The sequence below is a fragment of the Perca fluviatilis genome, chromosome 4, assembly GCF_010015445.1.
Source record: "Perca fluviatilis chromosome 4, GENO_Pfluv_1.0, whole genome shotgun sequence".
NCBI lineage: Eukaryota > Metazoa > Chordata > Actinopteri > Perciformes > Percidae > Perca > Perca fluviatilis.
Genome location: NC_053115.1, coordinates 8,263,781 through 8,284,496, shown reverse-complemented (window position 1 = coordinate 8,284,496; position 20,716 = coordinate 8,263,781). Strand labels below are relative to the sequence as shown.

Below are 20,716 nucleotides of genomic sequence, written 5' to 3'. Positions count from 1 at the left end.
ATACAGATTTGACAGAATACTTGTTAAAAACAAATTGGCGGGTATTTAAGTTCAGTGAACAAATAGTTCTAGTGTAGTTTAAACAAGTGTTATTTGTTTTATAAGCTGTATTGTGAAATTAGTGAGTGGAGTCCATTCAGGGGCTGCGTTGCCCAGGTCAACCAGACGCGCCAGCGGTGCTCAAGGATTCCTCTCAGCTTACGCAATTACCGGAGGGCAGCAGGCGTCATCGCATTGCTTTGGGGACTTCACTCACGCTTTCTTCTCCAGAGTACAACTGGTGACAACAAGCCGGCGTTAACATGCTCCAAAATGGGAACGGAAAGGAGAAGCCGCTGCAAGCGCCAAAAGCTGAGGCAGAGCCGGACTCCCCGGCTGACAACCCGAAACAGCAGCAGCCCGCTCCCCCTGCTACTGAAAAAGAGGACGCGGACAGCGAGTCCACACACTTCGCCATGCCCGTTTATCCCAAAGTGGAGATAAAGCGCCATGCAGTGACGGACGATTATAAGATCTCCAGTCAGGTTCTGGGTTTAGGGATCAATGGCAAAGTCCTACAGTGCTTCAACAAGAAGACAGGAGAGAAGTGCGCACTAAAGGTAGGCTATACTGAAGTTGGGATAGACCCACTATGTGCTCAGTTTACACACCTCATAAGTAACGTTACACTAGTAGCCCGGGTCAGTAGCCTATAGCGCCTTTGAACCATAGAATTTAAACATTGATTCACTTGCGGTATAAAAAGAAGACTTATAGGCGTTTTGTGTGTTTTTCCAAAATGATCATACTTGAAAAATTGTTTTACTTGTGTGTTTACAAAGTTGATATAAGGAATGTTTGACAGAGTCTGGAAGTTGTTTTACTCACTGTCCAGTCAAATCTATAGGCAGCAGGAGTATTTTGAGTATTTCATTTTGGTGGTAAATTTAGCTACACGTTTAGATTTAGACCATGAATGAGGCCCTTTTAAACAAGGATGAAATGTAAATGGGGGAAAAAAAATGTAATTGTTGTAATTAGTGCCATATTGATATGGAAACATTGTTTGGTCAGCTGTGTGTTTAAGATCTTAGAATTGGAAAGTGGGTTCACTTGTGAGTCTAGCCAAGATTCAAAGACATTTTCACCTTTACTGAGGTCAGATTTCTGTTACAGACATACAGAACTCAGACTTTAATAGTGACAAACAAAATCCATAGGCTACTACATGCGTCAGCTTGTGTGTGTAATTTTGAAGGACTATGACTGGTGTACAAGCATGTATAGGCTCTCCTTTTTATGTGTACTTGCTCTTCACTTTGGGTTTGACACTTAGGCCTTATAAGATCACATGCTTTACATGTGGACAGGCTAAACATGATCATGGATCTGTTTTGTGGAATCTCAATCTATCTGGAAGGCACTAGGATTAGGCAATGGTTAAGGTTAGGTTAGGTGCCTTGAAGTCAGTGGTCACAGCGCTGCCTGGAAGGAGACGTTGGGGGCTTAAAACACCACCAAGAGATCAAATGCAAGTTAAAGGGACAGTTCACCCCAAAATCAAAAATCCATATGTTTCCTCTTACCTGTTAACCTGACCTTTTGCATATCCATCTGGGAACTTTCTTGGAGAACTTTTGGGAAGGGGCGAAAATACTGGTTAGCTGATTGGATAAAACATCTGTCTATCACCACCTATGTTGGGGATAGATGGGCCAAATCAACCAATCAGATCAAACTCTTGCCGAAACCAGTCGGGAGAAGAGCAAAAACATCTTTTCCTCCGAGAAAAGCCTCCAGTACCGTTTTTTGCTCTTCTTTCAATGAAGGAATACTTTCTAATTCGGATAAAACTTGCGCGATAGCTACGCTCATCTCATCCGTGGAAGCTGCCATGTTGTTTAGACTAACAGTCGCTTCTCGTTGCATCTCACCTAAACCCGCCTCAAAACCAACGCTGATTGGTCGGTCGTTTGGCGAACGGCTCCAAATTTTCTATATCTCAAGATGCCAGACTGATCTGCGAGTAGAAAACTGGAGCTCGCGAGATCAGGATGGTCTCACAGCACAGCTAAAGCCCGGGACACACAGGGCCGATTATCGGCCGTTGGACAGTCTGGCGAGGTCAGTGACTTGAGTCTGTTCGGTGTGTCCCACGCCATTGTCTGTCTGGGGGGCTGTCGCCATTCATTTTGGCCGACCTGACATGGTCAGTCGGAGGCAGGGCAATCGGGACTCACCCGGAAATGGCGAGCGGAATGAGGTGACTAGAGTCTCTCAAAATCTGATGAAAATCTTTTAAACTGACCTTTGTTGATCTGAAATGAAGACAGATTCAGCAACTGCACGGCCTATTTCTCGCTTAAAATGTTTTCAGAAACATGTTTCAGTGAACTATTTTAGTACAATATGAGATCGTATTCTGAACGAGCCGCCATGACAGTCTGGCTTTGAATTTCCGGAGAAAACAAACCCATGTGATGCGTTCGTCCAATCAGCTGCCGGTTTTCATTTCTTGGGCAACAATACAGAGTAGCGCCGCCTGCTGCTATGGAGACCTATTACGTTTCTCAAGTCGGTGTCGCCTCAGTGTGTCACAAGGCAGTTTTTTGGGACACGACTGATAATTTCCACTGGCTTTTCTGCCAAGGATCGGCTGTCTGGTTGGTGTGTAACCACTATCAGATGCACAAGCCTCTCATCCATGAGTATGCTTCCTTCTGCGTGGTGATACGATTGGCGGGTGTAGTTCGGTAGAAAGAAAATAATTCCTACATGAAATTGCTCACAACCAGGTCTGTGGATTATCTTGAGCAACTTAGTCATGATTTCTTGAAAGAGACATTGATGTTGAGTTTTTCAAATGTTGTGACGCTTTGAGCCCCACAAGCTCAGTGCCATCTAGGTCCATTATATCTGAGAGAAGGCAGACATCTCTATGGACAATATCTCCAACACTGGGCAACTCGCACCAAAACAATCTAGACCGATTAATAGCACTACAGGTAAGAGGAAAAATATGTGTTTTTGATTTTGGGGGTGAACTGTTCCTTTAAGGGGTGCACAGTCACCCTGCCATATGCTCTGATATGTTACGCTGCTTCATAGAGACACGTGGATTTTGACAACCTTGTACTGGGAGCAGTGGAAACTTGGGCACGCCTTCATACACGGGTATAGTCACACAAGCACGGGTCGTCAGGCTGTCACCACCGGGGCACAGACTTGGAGAGATTTATTGGCTTACAGTAATCCATCTGGATCTGAGCTGCCAAACCAGGCAGCAGCAGTGGCACAAGCAGAGCTGTAGACCCCAGGCTGAGAGAAACAGGATGATAAAGAGAGTGAACTGCAGCAGAAAATAGGAAGTCACAAACACAAGATGAGAGGCCAAGAGGGATAGGAAGCTTGGTAGAATCATGTCAGACTAAGATCGGGAAAAAAAACAATTATGATTTAGAAATGGCAGCAGAGAGAATGATGAAAATACATAAATTGCTGAAAAATCTTCAGGCAACAAGATTTTCAGTGGAGCTGATGAAAAAAGCTGAATTTGTAAGAAAACACTGAGTTGGTTACATGGTACCACATGGTGTGTGTGTGTGTGTGTGTGTGTGTGTGTGTGTGTGTGTGTGTGTGTGTGTGTGTGTGTGTGTGTGTGTGTGTGTGTGTGTGTGTGTGTGTGTGTGTGTGTGTGTCTATAAAGGGAAGGTTTGTTAATCTGTGAAAATGTTTTTCTGTGTCGTCATGTAATGGCTGACTGCATCCATAACAGCATCATCTGCTCGACAGACTTCAACTTCCACCAGAGAAAGCTAACAGCGGGTCAGGATGAACCCAGCATTGAGAAAGCACCACAAACCCACCACTCTCATTGTCTGAAACCCCTTTGCTCTCTGAAGACCCTGACAAAAGGTTTGAGAGGTGACAAAGGAAACACTCAAATCACAATACGCCTTTTCTATCGTAGCTCCTATTGGCGACTGTGTGGGTTTGCTTGTGAATGGGATTGTACTGGACTAAGTGACAGAGTGTACCTGACAGAGTTTTTATTCTACTTTATTGCCATTCAGGCTAATTTACAACCTTCCTGTATTTCATTTAATCTCAAAGCAAACAGAAATAATCGAGAGTGTTTGATGTGGAGGGGGGGGCGAGGAGAGTTGACCAGCTCACTGGCTTTTTAATTAAGTGTTGCTCTGAGCGCTGAACGTAATGGATGGGTTTAGGTTCAATCCACTTTGCAGCAGAGCTGGAGGGGAGCCATCCTGTTAATGTAATTCAGTTACAGTCGACAGGATTCTTTTAATTTGGATTTGCCTGACTACCGGGAGGAGAGGGACCTGGGAGAGCTCTGTGGTGCATAGCAGTCCTCTTGAGCACCTCCATTAACTGTTAATACATTTGGAAGCACGTATTCGGCCGCTGATTGTTCCATTTTAGCGCCTGAAGAGCCTTCCAGCTTAGTGCATGGAAAAGCTGCAGGTCCGTGCAGGCTTCCATTTATGGTCAAAATCTTCCCTTCAACGTGTATGTGTGTGTTCACCCCTGTGGTCATGTCTTTGGCATCATGATGGTAGCACATCTGGGTTTCCTCTGTTTCCCACAGAGACCAAACTGTCATCAAAATGATCAGTGTTTTGGTCAGACACTGCATGGACGAGATCTTATAGTGTGTTTGAAAACTGCAAACCGATCTTACGCAGGTTCGCTCCAGGCAACCAGCGCTGTTAAACAAGTGAATCAGTCTCAGAGGTCTGAAGTCTCCATTGATTCTTCAGCTGCTCGTTGTGCAATTCCAGCTCATTATCTGCTTTCGACGGTAGCGTACAGAGGCGAAGTCCCTCCCCTTCCGGTGGACCCCATGGGACCTTATTTCAAATATTTTTTTGATCCCGTTTGAATTGAGCCATTTCATTTAATTTCTTTTATTTAACGGTGACAATGCTCCTTAATCAACAGCAAAGCAACTGTAAATTAGCCAGATTTAGCGCAGCAGGCTACTTTTCATCTCTTGTGCCTGGCCAGTTTGAAAATGGCAACCTAAAAAAAAGAAATACAATAAAATGACAATACAGTCAACACATAAAAGCAACCTACACCGACAAAAACAATGCACAACATGCCATGTGTGAAGAAAGTCTCAGTTTGTCGTAAAACCGCTCAGTGAACTAAATATCTCGTCCGGCTAGCTAGCTAGCTTATCTCTGTTCTACAACACATCTTACGTTATCTTACCTGGTGTGTTTTATCCAGCGTCTTTTTATCAGCCAGGAAGCAAAAGAACAAGTAAGACTGTACTCATGAGTGTAACATTACATCACACTGGCGTCGTAGCTTCAGCGAGACGTCACTTACGACTTTGGGGCGAGTAGTCTTTCTGATTACTTTTTGAGACAAACTCAGACTTTCTCCACTTGCAAAATTATCTTTTAAATTGACGAACATCATATCTGTAATTCATGGCTCAATTCAAACGGGATCAAATATTTATTTAAATCTCGGCATTCACTACCATTATTGTGTAATGTTTTGAGTTGATTCTCAGCAAAAACCCCTTTGTTCTTTCACAAATATGTGCTCATTCATGTGTAATTACTTCCACCAACTAATCAAAGTATTTTCATACGCGTAGAATCTGCCATTCAGAATCATTCAGAATACATACGAGCGAGTCGCTCGAATGGCGGCAGCCATGTTGCGCCTCCATCTTTAAAATACATTAGCCAAAGAGGGACATACCTCCGCCTTTCACGCTTTTACACTCAGTGGCACCGTGACGAATGCCAGGGAGGGGGAAATTACTCGCACAAATTTGAAAGCCTGTTGTTGCTTGGCTAACTATAGCATGGTGCGTATCGTCGTGATTTCCCTTGCAGACAATTCACGTCATGCACAGAACACAGACTAGGCTACAGCTACAACAGCTGCGTGTAAACGATGGCGATGCTAAGAGCTAACTTTGGTTTCATTGACATTGTTCATACTGCTCAGAGAAATACATTATATTAAAAACACAAACCTCTGTTGCTTCTCTCCTTTGTTTTTGAGGGCTTCCACTCTCTCCTCGTCATCTTTGGAGAGTGTCTCTTTACTTTTTCTTTGCCTATAGGAGGTCTCACCGATCCACTGCCACCGGCTCTGTCTTTTGGTTTTTCTTTACTTTTCCCTCTTCCTTTACCTTTCCCTCACTAACCGTCGCATCAACTGATCTCTGACTCTGCTCACGGAGAAAAATATGTAGCCTACGCTGTAAACATTGCCTTACACTATTAATCTCGGACAATATACAGAATAACGATAGCACTGATACTCGTACTGGAAGCCATGTTAATCTTGGCATACGGCCACCGTAGGAGTCACAACGCACTCAGAATGGGAGGGGCTAGAAAGTAATATTCAGTTGGTTGTCATATAGAATTTCACCGCTAGATGGGAGAAATTCTCACACAATGTACCTTTAAAGGTCCCATGACATAGTGCTCTTTGGATGCTTTTATATAGGCCTTAGTGGTCCCCTAATACTGTATCTGAAGTCTCTTTTAGATAGACCTTAGTGGTCCCCTATTACTGTATCTGAAGTCTCTTTTATATAGACCTTAGTGGTCCCCTAATACTGTATCTGAAGTCTCTTTTATATAGGCCTTAGTGGTCCCCTAATACTGTATCTGAAGTCTCTTTTAGATAGACCTTAGTGGTCCCCTAATACTGTATCTGAAGTCTCTTTTATATAGACCTTAGTGGTCCCCTAATACTGTATCTGAAGTCTCTTTTATATAGGCCTTAGTGGTCCCCTAATACTGTATCTGAAGTCTCTCTTATATAGGCCTTAGTGGTCCCCTAATACTGTATCTGAAGTCTCTTTTATATAGACCTTAGTGGTCCCCTAATACTGTATCTGAAGTCTCTTTCCCGAAATTCAACCTTGGTGCAGAATTACAGCCACTAGAGCCAGTCCCACAATGAGCTTTCCTTAGTATGTGCCATTTATGTGTCTGTAGCTATTGACCTCATAAGGAGAAGATTCCAGATCGGCCCATCTGAGCTTTCATTTTCTCAAAGGCAGAGCAGGATACCCAGGGCTCGGTTTACACCTATCACTATTTCTAGCCACTGGGGGACCATAGGCATCCTGGGGGAACTCATATTAATGTTAAAAAAAACTCATAAAGTGAAATTTTCATGCCATGGGAACTTTAATGTTTTTATTGCCTAGACGGGACAAGGACTGGGGATTTTATTCAAAATGTTTTGTGTAAAGTACACCGCAGTTTACCTCTGATGTCAAGGAACATTTTTACTTTAGTTGAAAGTTTGTTGTGGGTGAGTTTGAGTTTTTAAAGTTGTATTATAATACTGCAAAAAACAGTGTGTGTGTGTGTGTGTGTTTGTGTATGTGTCAATTTCACAGTTTCAGTGACATGAGAAAATACTTTGAATGAGTATGTAGTTCCTCTCACAATTGAGTAGGCGGTCCTAATGGGGCCCAGGAAACATACACGTACACGCTGCTGTAAGAATGTGGCCAAATGTAGCCTAAACCAACTACGAATGTGGTCAATGCATCCTGAAGTCATCGTGGATGACCCGTACTTAGAGCTATCCACTTGTGATTCGATCACATAGATCGGAGTTTAATACCTGGGGGGTCAGTGTCAAGGCTTATCAGTTCAATTTTCTAAGCACAAACGGACATTTGGAAAAACAGAAAAATGGGTTCCAAAATCCAATTTTTCATTTTTTTCCGCCTTGACAATTTAAAAAATTGGATTTTTAAACTGTTTTTCCAATTTTCTGTTTTTATTCAGAGGATCAGAAATTTAGAAAATTACAAAATTGCATCTGGGCTCCAATTATTCAGTAATGCGATGGTATTCTCTCCCTCGTTCCGCCACGTATTTTCAAAATGTCTGATGCTCTGAATAAAAAACTGAAAATGTCAAGGTGGAAAGAAATGAAAAATTGGATTTTGGAACCCATTCTTCTGTTTTTCCAAATGTCCGTTTGTGCTTAGAAAATGGAACTGATAAGCGTTACACTGACCCTGGGGCACGTTCAATCTCAAAACGGTGTGCACCGTTTTGCTATGGTTTCCTCGTTGAACAACATGTTTCCTCCGAGCGGTGTGAAACGGGGTGCAACTGGCTTTGAGTTATGTCTTCTCTCGTTTGGGGGGGGGGGTGTATCTCGTTTATTGGCTGTGTCACAGGTGATTCCCAATCAGCAGAGACGTGTATGTAAACTTGTAGTAATAAAAAGGCAGAGCGCTTGCACACACAACAGGGTGTTCAACGCACCCCCGTTTCAGTTTTTTTTAAACGCGTTGTTACGTTTTGTTGGGGCTGAACGTGGCCAAGGTGAAAACGGGGTCTATGACTAAATGCCTGCAAAACTGATGATGTTCCTTTCAGCCTCAACTGCACTTTGTGTTTAGTGCTAATTAGCAAACTGAGAGCTCGTGGCCTGGCTAGTGTTAGCATTCAACTCAAAGCACTGGTGTGCCTAAGTACAGCCTCAAAGAGCTGCTAGCATGGCTGTAGTCCTGTTAAAAACTGATTTTCAAAAAAGCAGCGATGCTATATTAGTGTTATTATTACTGCCATCATTTCAGGATGTAGCAGTATAGCAATAGCAACCTTTAAAGCTTTAGTGCGTAACTTTTTGATCCGTTACATTCAAGCCATTGGCAAATGAGTTATGAGCTAATTAAGACTATCAGATCCACACAACTCTCTCAGAAACTATACGCACTATAGCTTTAATGGTATACTGTTATTGCTGCACAAAGCAGGTACAGATAATCACTAGAGCATGATATGTATTACAGTAACACGGTATTCCTAGACCACTTTGCTGCAGACTTTATGAGCGGCACTTTATTGGTAGTAAAGTAAACCTTTTTATCAAGACATACAGACTAGCGCTCTTTGAACCGCTAATATTTAATAGAGTGTAAACGTGTTAGAGCTGTGTGTGTGTGTGTGTGTGTGTGTGTGTGTGTGTGTGTGTGTGTGTGTGTGTGTGTGTGTGTGTGTGTGTGTGTGTGTGTGTGTGTGTGTGTGTAGTGAGGAGGGAGGGAGAGTGTGCTGTTAAACAACGGCATTATCAGATCAAGGTGTGTGTTTCCAGTGTGTGTTACAGTCTCTATGGACAAAGAAATTTATTCTCCATGATATTGCCTCACATAAGAAAAGAGTCCATCAGAAGATGAACTATGTGTGTCTCAGTCTTCTAATCATCCCCTCAGTGTTTTATATGTGTATTTAATCCAACGCAGTCCTCTGTTATTGTAGCCGATACTAGTTCCCTGCAGGAAATTAAGGAAACCACCTTGCATGCTGTCTGCTCTGATTAAAGTCATAAAGCGATAAATGACACAGCAGAAACAAATTGGCCCATTGCTTTGCTTTACAAAATAGCTGACACTCATGTAGTAGCAGATCAGAAAAAGAAGTCACAGGAAATCCTCAACTTCTAGTTTCGACACCCTGTTGCTTCCGAAACCCTCTGCCCGCACTTCCTCTTTGACATTAGCGAGCTGAAAACACAACGTTATGAGCTGTTATCTGACATTTGGAATTTAACAAAATATGTGGAATTATTTCCTTTCAATCCATAGAATTGAAAAATGTTTTTGGGTGTGGTGTGTGTGTGTGTGTGTGTGTGTGTGTGTGTGTGTGTGTGTGTGTGTGTGTGTGGGTGTGTGGGTGTGGGAGTGTCCTGTTCAACATAGTTTGTGTGTGATGTACTCCAGGCTCAGGCCTTTTGAACAACAGGAGATCGCTCCATCCCTGTCACATCCAAAAATACACTCTGACTCTAGATATGTATGATGTCAAGGGCCACCACCTGCTGTGTGTGTGTGTGTGTGTGTGTGTGTGTGTGTGTGTGTGTGTGTGTGTGTGTGTGTGTGTGTGTGTGTGTGTGTGTGTGTGTGTGTGTGTGTGTGTGTGTGTGTGTGTGTGTGTATGACTACATGTGTTAGTCCTACACGTAGTGGGTCAGGGAAGACAGTCTGTAATTGTGTTAATTGTTTTATTATTATAAGCTTTTACTCTTTCTTCCTTACTCTATTTTGGGTCACTTTTCACCAACTAAAAAAAGTAAAATGTTTTTAACCATAGGACGACATTGATCATATAGGTAACAACATAAAGGAAATTGTATTTTATATTGTTTTGTTGTTGACTAAATGAGTATAATATCTGACATGATGTTGTAAATAGGAATAGGTGATATGTTGACATCATTATGATATATAAATACGTTTTCTTTTTCTGATATTAACAGTGCTACAACTAACAACCATTTTCATTCTCGGTTAATCATTTTATACAATATTTTAAAACAGTCATCATTCAGTTTCCTAAAGCCTAAAGAGACATCTTCACATTGCTTGTATTCTAGTATTATGCTATATTCATCATGATCTCTCTCTCTCTCTCTCTCTCTCTCTCTCTCTCTCTCTCTCTCTCTCTCTCTCTCTCTCTCTCTGTGTCTCCCAGATTCTCTATGACAGCCCCAAAGCCAGACGAGAGGTGGAGCTCCACTGGCGAGTATCAGGAGGGCCGTATATTGTTCGCATCCTCAGCCTGTATGAGAACATGCATCAGGGAAAGAAGTGCCTGCTCATCATCATGGAGTGGTAGGAGTCACATTTCACCACTCTAACCATCAGTTTAAACACTCTGACATAACGGGATACTTACTTAACAACCATGTAATATTATGTCTTGTGTTTTTATTACCTTAGAAAGATTGCAAAAGTAAGATCAGCTCAGATCAGAACTTAGAGGTATGATCATGTTACACCTCTTTACAATGGCTTCCTGATTGCTTTAAGATTGATTTGAAGATCTTGTTGATTCCTTTCAAGTCTCTTCATGACCTGGCTCCATATTATATTTTAATCTTTTATAGCTTTTAATTTCTTATAAACCTTTGTGTAGTTTGAGATCCTCGGGCAGAGTCCAGTTGAAAACTAAAGGGGACAGAGCTTATGCAATCAGCGGGCCCGAGGCTCTGGGACGACCGGACCGAGGAAATAAAGCTGTCTTAGTCAGGGATCTGAACTGCCAGTTTGTGTTATTAGTTTTTAATTTCTTGTTTATTACATAGTTTTTTCCCTTCATGTATTTTAGGCTTTTAGTTTTATTTTATTCTCTTTGATTTCTTTTTTATTTTAAAGGTCCCATGGCATGAAAATTTCACTTTATGAGGTTTTTTAACATTAATATGCGTTCCCCCAGCCTGCCTATGGTCCCCCAGTGGCTAGAAATGGTGATAGGTGTAAACCGAGCCCTGGGTATCCTGCTCTGCCTTTGAGAAAATGAAAGCTCAGATGGGCCAATCAGGAATCTTCTCCTTATGAGGTCATAAGGAGCAAGGTTACCTCCCCTTTCTCTGCTTTGCCCGCCCAGATAATTTGGCCCACCCATGAGAGAGAGAGAGAGACATCATGGCTTTCAAACAAGCAAAGTGGCAGTTGGTCAAGGCCACACCCCCACCCTCCACCTTCCTGTATCTGAAGAGACTTCAGATACAGTATTAGGGGACCACTAAGGTCTATATAAAAGAGACTTCAGATACAGTATTAGGGGACCACTAAGGTCTATATAAAAGAGACTTCAGATACAGTATTAGGGGACCACTAAGGCCTATATAAAAGAGACTTCAGATACAGTATTAGGGGACCACTAAGGTCTATATAAAAGAGACTTCAGATACAGTATTAGGGGACCACTAAGGTCTATATAAAAGAGACTTCAGATACAGTATTAGGGGAACACTAAGGTCTATATAAAAGAGACTTCAGATACAGTATTAGGGGACCACTAAGGTCTATATAAAAGAGACTTCAGATACAGTATTAGGGGAACACTAAGGTCTATATAAAAGAGACTTCAGATACAGTATTAGGGGAACACTAAGGTCTATATAAAAGAGACTTCAGATACAGTATTAGGGGACCACTAAGGCCTATATAAAAGCATCCAAAAAGCACCATGTCATGGGACCTTTAAAACATTTTGTAACTGTGTTTTAAAAGGTGCTATATAAATCAAGTTTATTATTATTATTATTATTATTATTATTATTATCAAATGTCAGTCATAAGACCTGCCAATCAGACGAGACAAAGTGAAGACGTCGACACTGATGGTGAGATAAAGGGAAAGAATTCCATCTGGGCTTCACGTCATGACAAACTGTCCATAAAAATACCCAGAGTGACTCCAATGATGTAGTTGAACTTTGCTCTTTTTATTGCCTTCCACTTGTAAATTTAATAAAACACCATAATGATTCTGAGGAATAGAAAGAAAACACAGAGGCTGACAGCAGATAAATGGCACTGTCTTCTGTTCAAGGGTATTTTAAATAATGACTAACTGGTTCTCATCATACTGAAAGAGCAGCTGTTTGTGTTGTATGTAGTGACCTGTGTGTGTGTGTGTGTGTGTGTGTGTGTGTGTGTGTGTGTGTGTGTGTGTGTGTGTGTGTGCGTGTGTGCGTGCGTGTGTGCGTGTGTGTGTGTGTGTGCGCGCGTGCTTTCAGCAATCTCTCACTCCTTCCTGTATGAGCGAGGGTCAGAGGAGGATGACAGTACAGCCCACCGCAATCAGTTTAGCACACACACACACACACACACACACACATTTCTCTCCCTGCTATCTGTTCATCTGTGTGCTCATGAACCACAAAAAGTACACTCTTACTTAATGCACACTAACTCACATTCACATCACAATGAGCACAAACAAGGTTTTCTGAGGACCAGAGGTGAGAGTTTCAGGCATCGGTGGCAGCTCTTTGACGCGTGGTTGTGATTCTGAAACTGTAACATTTATGGTATTGCGTGTCTGAACTGTATGTAGGTCATAGGTCTCACAATTCATCAGCTATTGTATTGTTATACAGTATATTATTGTCAAACTAATTATTTTGTTATAAAAACGGAAACGAATGGGACAAATAACCATATTACTGTTAAACTAATGTAATCCAGCATAATTTCATAAAAACCCTGTAGGTTCTTTTAAATAAGAACATTTTGGTACTTTACCTTCTTCCGTCTTTTGGTGTTTTTTTTCCTGTCTCAAAAAAGAATTTCCCTATGGTATTTTTTTTAACTTGACTTTTCATTTCCCTTTGCAAGAAACTGAAAGCTTTAGGTGAAAGTGTTCTGAGCTGCAAAACAACTCAACAGATTTCCACTGAAATCCAACTTTTTTACACCCAGTGTAAAACTGTAGATGTAGAAAATATGTATTTATTGTGCTATGTATTTATTGTTATTTGCAATTTTGTATGGAAAATAACATAATTTCTTTGGTTATGTCAGCTGATCGTACTGTACGTCATGTACTTTTCACCTGAGTTTATCTGCCATACTATAACTGTGGTGCTCTGTGCAGATGCAGATGTCTAAAAACACATTTATTTAGTTGTTCCATCCCTAATTTATCCCTAATCGCAGTATAGTGCATGACACCAGTAGAAATGACTTACTGTAATTGAATGTTGACAAAACATTTTGAAAAATGTTCTTCCATTTTGTTTCTACAGAAGGTGAAAATATAAAAATGGAAAACGATGATTTTGTGTGTTTGATTGTAGTATGGAAGGGGGAGAGCTGTTCAGCCGAATCCAGGCCAGAGGAGACCAGGCCTTCACTGAAAAAGGTGAGGACTGATAAATACTTCCAGGAAAGAGCAATACAAGGCAGACATCTTGTATAGCATTGGACAGGCAAATAGAAAATTATATACGTTTGTTCCTTTCTTTTACGCAATCCCTGTTTTATTTGAATCTTTTGTTGTGTGATACTGGAATTGCGTCTGGTTTGAGAGAGTATGTTTTTCTCTATTCCTCCCAGAGGCTTCTGAGATTATGAGGGACATCGGCACGGCCATTGAGTATCTCCACAACATTAACATTGCACACAGAGACATCAAGGTGCAGAAAGCTCGAGATCATGACAAATATGATCCGTTCTGGGTCATTTAAGGACACTTTGTCATACTTTCTGTTCTTCTTCTGCCTCCTAACCAGCCAGAGAACCTGCTGTACACCACTAAAGAAAGAAACGGGGTCCTCAAATTAACAGACTTCGGCTTTGCTAAGGAGACAACGCTACACAACCCTCTACAGACCCCCTGTTACACACCGTACTATGTGGGTAAGTTGCTTTCTGTTGTTTTGGAAAGAGTTTCTTTTTTTTAAGGTATATAAAAAATATGGTATTTCTCCCAAGGTTAAAGGTTTTGTAATATGGAAAACAATATCAAATATTTTTCCCACTCAAAATGTTTATATATATTTCTGTGTTTGTGTTTTGTCAATGATAAGCTCCTGAGGTTTTGGGTCCAGAGAAATATGACAATTCTTGCGACATGTGGTCTCTGGGCGTCATCATGTACATCCTGTGAGTACTGGGCGTGTAGATGGGTGAGGGAGCAGCGTGGCTATAACCACAGATGTTTTTGTATGATGCATTCTGTAAATGGATGCCTTCAAACAAAGCGGAGGTGAATCTTTTTAAGGTTTTAAAGTTATTCTGTCTGTCTGACTCTGTAGGTTGTGTGGCTTTCCTCCATTTTACTCCAACACGGGCCAGGCCATTTCTCCGGGGATGAAGAGGAGGATCAGGATGGGCCAGTACGAATTCCCCAACCCAGAGTGGGCTGAGGTGTCACAGGAAGGTGAGAAGGACTCCCCCCCGCCCCCACCCAACAAAAAACTAAAAAAAAAACACACAGGCCCCTGTTCACACTGACACTTGACACACTTGTTTTTCTCTCATTTGTTTTTCTCATTTCAGCCCTGCAAATGTAGGTTATCAAAAACATTCTCCAGAACTAGGGCTAATTAACGTCAAAATGAACGTGATAATAACGACTTAGCGCAAATTCCTCTTAACGCTGCTAATTGTTTTGACGCGCGATTAACACATGCACATTCTGTGAATTTGGGCCTCAGACCGCTCAGCAGTTTGGGAAAGGAAGCGATGCAGCAGTAACGTTGTAGATGGCTAGCACAAACAAACCTCCTTGAGCAGAAATGAATAAAGGAAAGGCAAGTTCAGTTTCAAAGTCCTTCCAGATGGTTATTGACAAGAGTTAAGTTATTTGCATGTACTGTTGATGTGAATTACACACTGTACATTGACTCTTTACTACATCTCAGCATTTATACAGACTGTCTATTCAAGCATATTGTGTTATTTCTGATCTACATCAATAACTAATTAGACCACAATTTGCACTACCAGTATATTGACTCTTCACTACATTTCAGCATTTATATAGCCTGTCCATTCATATATATCATGTTATAACTGATCTACATCAATAACTTACTAGATCATCATTTGCACTGTTTTTTTTTTGTTATGTTTGACTCTTCACTACATCTTAGCACTGTTATACACTGTCTATTCATGCATATTGTGTTATTACCGTATCACTTTCACATATCCATCGTCTTACTCACACCTCACTTTGCACCGTCTTTGTAATGCCTACTTAATCTGCACTTTATGTAGCCTATTGTATTCTGTATTCCTGTATTGTATTGATTGTGAAACTGTATGTTGTAGTGAATGTGAAACTGTATGTTGTCCTGCACGCTTATGCTTTTCTTGGCCAGGTTGCCGTTGCAAATGAGAACCTGTTCTCAACCTACCTGGTTAAATAAAATAAAAATAAAAATGTAGTTACCACCGGAGTACGTCGAGTCTCAAGTACCACTTTTGGTGGACTGTAGAAACTGAATGGCCCTTTGGGGATAAATAAAGCTCTCTGTATCTGTGTGTATCACTTGCTGGCCAAGCATACGGCTGATGCAGAGAATCCTCCTTCCCCTCGCAAAAAGACAGGCCACGCTGGATAGTTTGCAGACGCCTGGATGTATGCACTTATACTTGTACAATGTGTCCGTTGCTGTAATGCACAAGGTCCAAAAAATGGGATGTTTAGTTAACCTTTACAAGTGTAAAGTGGGACTATACATTGTGTTTTATCAGTATTACCAAGTAATGTTACACTCAGGTCAAATGCCCAACTGTTTTGCTTGATGGACTTGAGTTTGCCATATTATGCTTTCAGCATATTTTTTGAGCAAACCGTACCTTTGAGGTTATTCTGGAGAATATTCTAGACAATATTTGTCATTGTTTCGGATTGTTGCAATAATAATAAACATTTGCATAAAGCAAGCATATTTGTCTGCTTCCATGTTAATAAGAGCATTAAAAACTTGAAAAATATCCGTTTTAAATTACATTTAGAACAGACACAACCTGTGTTTTACTTCTGAAGACATACAACAAAGCAATTGCCCAAACCCCTCTATGAGACATCTTACAGATAATTTAACAGACAACAGCCAGCTGGTGTCATCCTCCTAACCAACACCAATGACAGTGCACAACTCTGTCTTGCGCATGCTGTCGTTTTTCTATTTTTTAACTCAATCTATCTCTCCCTTCTCTCTCAAGCAATCCTATTTGCTTCGAAAGTAGACCATTCATTGCTACTAATAATGCAATTATCTTTGCATTGCATTTGCTTTTCCAGCCAAAGATTTGATCCATCAGCTACTGAAGACAGACCCAAACGAGAGAATGACCATCACTCAATTTATGAACCACCCCTGGATTAATGTAAGTATCTGTGTGTCAAGTACAGATAGACATTGCATACTTCCTGTACTGCTTTCTGTTTGTCTGTGCATCTGTTGGCTCATATCTACATCAGTATGTATGTGTGGGTGTCTGTTTGCGCTCTGCAGAAGTCCATGGTGGTTCCCTCCACTCCGCTCCACACCACCCGGGTCCTGACTGAAGACAGAGAGATGTGGGAGGATGTGAAGGTCAGAAGCACAACAACACTGACCCCCTCTGGTCAAATATATGCATTACAACCTGTCACTGCTGGGCTGTCAAAGCTTTAGGTTAGCCCCAGTGTAGTCTAGCATTGCCAGACCTTCCTCCACAGCGCTGCAGATGAGGGTCTGGCTAGTCTACACAGAATTCCAGGATTGGAGAAAAACATGCTCTGGTTTATTGGCATTTCTTTAAACCAATCGCAATCGTCATGGGTGGCGCTAAGCGCCCGTCAGAGGCACGGTGCCGCTGCAAAATAGCCTCGGGAAGGAACTTTCTTTGGTGGAACGTGTATACGTTCAAAGGTTGTTTTAGTCGTGCAATAGAAAACTCAGATTGGACAGATAGTCTAGCTAGCTGTCTGGATTTACCCTGCAGAGATCTGAGGAGCAGGTAACCATAGTCCTCATAAATCGAGTTTAAAATGCCAACACAAAGAAAGCGGACGGTAACGGACATCCAGGCGAAAAGAGTGACAATTTAGGGGCTACTGAGAGACAGATTTTAAAAATGTGGTCAAAATCAATGGTACAGAGGCAGAGATAGTCTCTAGAATGAGGCAGGCTCTATAGATGCTGGATTTCCCATAATACAACATGAAAGTTTCTTTCATGCATGCCTGGGAAATACCCATATGTTTCAAACTCTTCTCCCTCAGTTTGTACTACTTTCTGTTAAAATTTGGAGTCTCCAAGCCCAAGCTGAGATACCCCCTGAAGACATATAACATCATCATGGTCACTCCAGAGCCACAGAAGACATACAGTATGTATGTCAGTAAGTAAGTAAGTAAGTAAGTAAGTAAGTAGTACTCTTACGCTGATTTTCATGTGTTAAATCAGTGGAGTGCCCCTTTTATGATTATATTGATTATCAAAGGAAAAGGAATGAAACTAATTAAGAAAATGCATCAACATCTTGACACCCCGATGGCCACCAGGGGGGAGCAGTGGTCACAGTCTAGTCTGTACAATGAGTTGTGTTCAGTGTAACATCTAACACAAACACACACGTAAACACAAAGGAGCTCTACTGCCCTGCGCAATTTTTCTGTCTATGATTCACACAAAGAAATGTGTTCAAATAACCAGGACGCTGTTTGCTCTTGTCAAGTCACTGTGGGGTTAATTTCACATTCCTTCACAACAGCTGAATGAGAGAGCTTGAAGTGATAAGGTATGAAAATAAGATTTCTCCAAAATGTGACGCACACAATACACCACTGTTCGGTTCTGCAATGGGCAATGCTCTGTTGTGTAAAAATTTCACCGATTGCACTCCTGAACAACCACTTCTCAAAAAGCAGAAAAAAAGTTACATTCTTTCTACATAGGTAGTATAGATCACGACTGACAAGAGGCACTATATCATGAACCATGAAGGATGAAGAGTTTGAGGGTTAATATTTCCAGGGCTGTAGCCTGTTGGCCTGTATTTGCTCCAGCTTCTCTTGGCTTTGGCCAGTGATGACTTGATATTTCCCAAACTCATTAAAATGTTCCCGGATAGGTCCATATTTGTTTATTTTTCATACTGTGTAGTATGGAACAGCCCTTGAAGGAGTAGTTTGACATTTTGGGAAACACACTTACCTGCTTTCCCATAGTTGAAAGTTTAAGAAGACTGATACCACTCTCAAGTCTGTACGTTAAGTATAAGGCTAAAGCCAGCAGGTCCACACACACACACACACACACACACACACACACACACACACACACACACAGTAAAACAACCTACATATTGTCATTTTAATGAAGCTTTTAAAATGCAAATGTTTGTACCCAAATAAACGGAAGTTTTATTAAAGCAGTCTCAGAAAAATGAAACACACACTGTTCTTTCTTTTCATCCTTTTGTGCCTCTAAAAGTCTGCGTAACCAGCCTAGCTCTGTCTAAATATGATACAATCCACCTACCATGTTGTATCTTATCTCATTTCATTTTTTTTTTTAATTCATACAAAAGCCATTGTGTAAAAATGTTAAGTTGCTATTTTTACCGGGGGTTATGTGCCGGAGTATGTCTTGGCCAGGAGCGTGGCCCCTGGTTGAACTGCAACTTGACCTCTTTACACTTCGGTTTTTGTGTGGATTAAACAATGAATGTACAACATGTTAATTGGAAAGCTTTAGAGCTGCTGATAGGAGGATCTTATTACCTTTCGATAAAGCTAGGGTAGCTGTTTCCCCCCAGTTCCAGTCTTCATGCTACGCCAAGCTAAGCTAATACCACAGATTTACTCTACAAATGTGAGAGTGGTATCAATCTTCTCATTTACCTATCAGCAAGAAAGATAATAAGTGTATTTCCCAACATGTCAAATTATTGCACTATTGCATGTATGCACTTATCTCTTGGATGTAGAGGGGTAAAAGTATAGCAGTGTCAATCATTTAAAAAGAACAACTAAAGCACCAGCACTCATATGACATTTAAAAAGATTGGTTGAGAATAGGACTCAACAAACGTGTACTTACAATATGACATTATTGTTCTGTACAGTACCCTCCCTCTGGTTGTAATATGCAACTGTAGAGTAGTCTTTATTAAACTAGCACACTCTGCTACACCTGATCCTCTGCCCTGTCTCTCATAGGAAGAGATGACCAGTGCTTTAGCAACCATGCGCGTGGACTACGACCAGGTGAAGATCAAAGATCTCGACACTTCCAGCAACCCGCTACTCAACAAGAGACGCAAGAAGGCCGCTGCGGGGGCCAAGAGTGGGTCCACGGTCTGCCAAAGTCAGTGAGACACAGAGGACTGTTGGTGGAAATCCAGACAGCCAGTGATGACGAAAAGCAGCTCAGAAGTTGGAAAAGTTTATTTGAGCGGGAGAAGATCATTTAGAGACCTGCACGAGACTGGACGTTGGGGGAAGGTTCTCTGAAATAAAGGGACAACATAGGAACAACAGCAAAGTCAGAGCTGGACATTTATACGACATATCAAGACATGATATCACATGTTTCTCCTGTCAGTGGTAGAAATCAACAGCTCTGCTCACTGTGGGTCTATCTGTTTTTAATTATTTTTATGTATGTCATTTTTAGACCTTGCCGGTTTGTAAGAGTGTCTGTGTGCAGACATAAAGTATTTCTAGTGATCATGTTGTGTGTACTTAAATGCTGGGTTGCCTATTCGAGCTCTCCTTTGTAACTAGTGTGCAAATCACACAGACAGACAGTCTGTGAAACTAGAACACTCACTATTACCTGCGTTGTCTTCATATTGTCTTTTTTTTTTTTCAGGAATTAAAAGAACATCTGACACTGTCTGCCTTGTTACTGTAATAACATGTAGCCTCCATACACTTCTACCCAAGGGAGTATTTTTTTTATTTAAAGCAACCATAAAATGGCCCCATACGTATTACAAAGCAGTATGTTTTACTCACTGTCACTGCTTCAGATCAGCATTGTGTCCTCCTAATGGAGCAATGAGAGGCAGCACACAAACCTGTCTGTTTCCTGTCAGTGTGGGGCCAGAGGGTGTTATGTAAGCAGCAGTGGGGTAATGGTTAGTTTTGCTACATGGATGAGTTGTGACACTTTTTATTGAGAAAGATCTTGTGTAAAAAAAAAAAAAAAGTAAATAGGGCCCACAGTTTTCACTTTAGGCTACATGAAAACCTGAGCAATGCAGTGCAGCCTTTTGCTAATGGAAACCTCATCTGTCAGATACATCCACTTGATGTAGAGACTGGATTTGTCCATACGGTTGTAAATAAAACGTTAGAAAAGTAAAGCTCCATGTGTGAGATGTTTTTCTGAGCACTTTGGAAGTATTGTTTTTGTAATGGTGCCTTTCAGGCTTTGTGAGGCCGCTATAAATAGCAGCAGTGGA

At 41.3% G+C, this 20,716-nt stretch overlaps 1 protein-coding gene across 1 annotated transcript; it reads left to right on the top strand.

The window, feature by feature from the left end:
* Positions 1-152: 152 nt before the first annotated feature.
* On the top strand, positions 153-20,460 carry mapkapk3 (MAPK activated protein kinase 3). Its single transcript, XM_039796710.1, has 10 exons — positions 153-599; positions 10,485-10,624; positions 13,600-13,664; positions 13,859-13,938; positions 14,035-14,161; positions 14,332-14,407; positions 14,560-14,684; positions 16,560-16,645; positions 16,774-16,854; positions 19,467-20,460. Exons 1-10 carry the CDS (start codon positions 303-305, stop codon positions 19,620-19,622), a joined length of 1,233 nt encoding a protein of 410 aa, XP_039652644.1. The 5' UTR covers positions 153-302; the 3' UTR covers positions 19,623-20,460.
* The last annotated feature ends 256 nt before the right edge of the window (positions 20,461-20,716 follow it).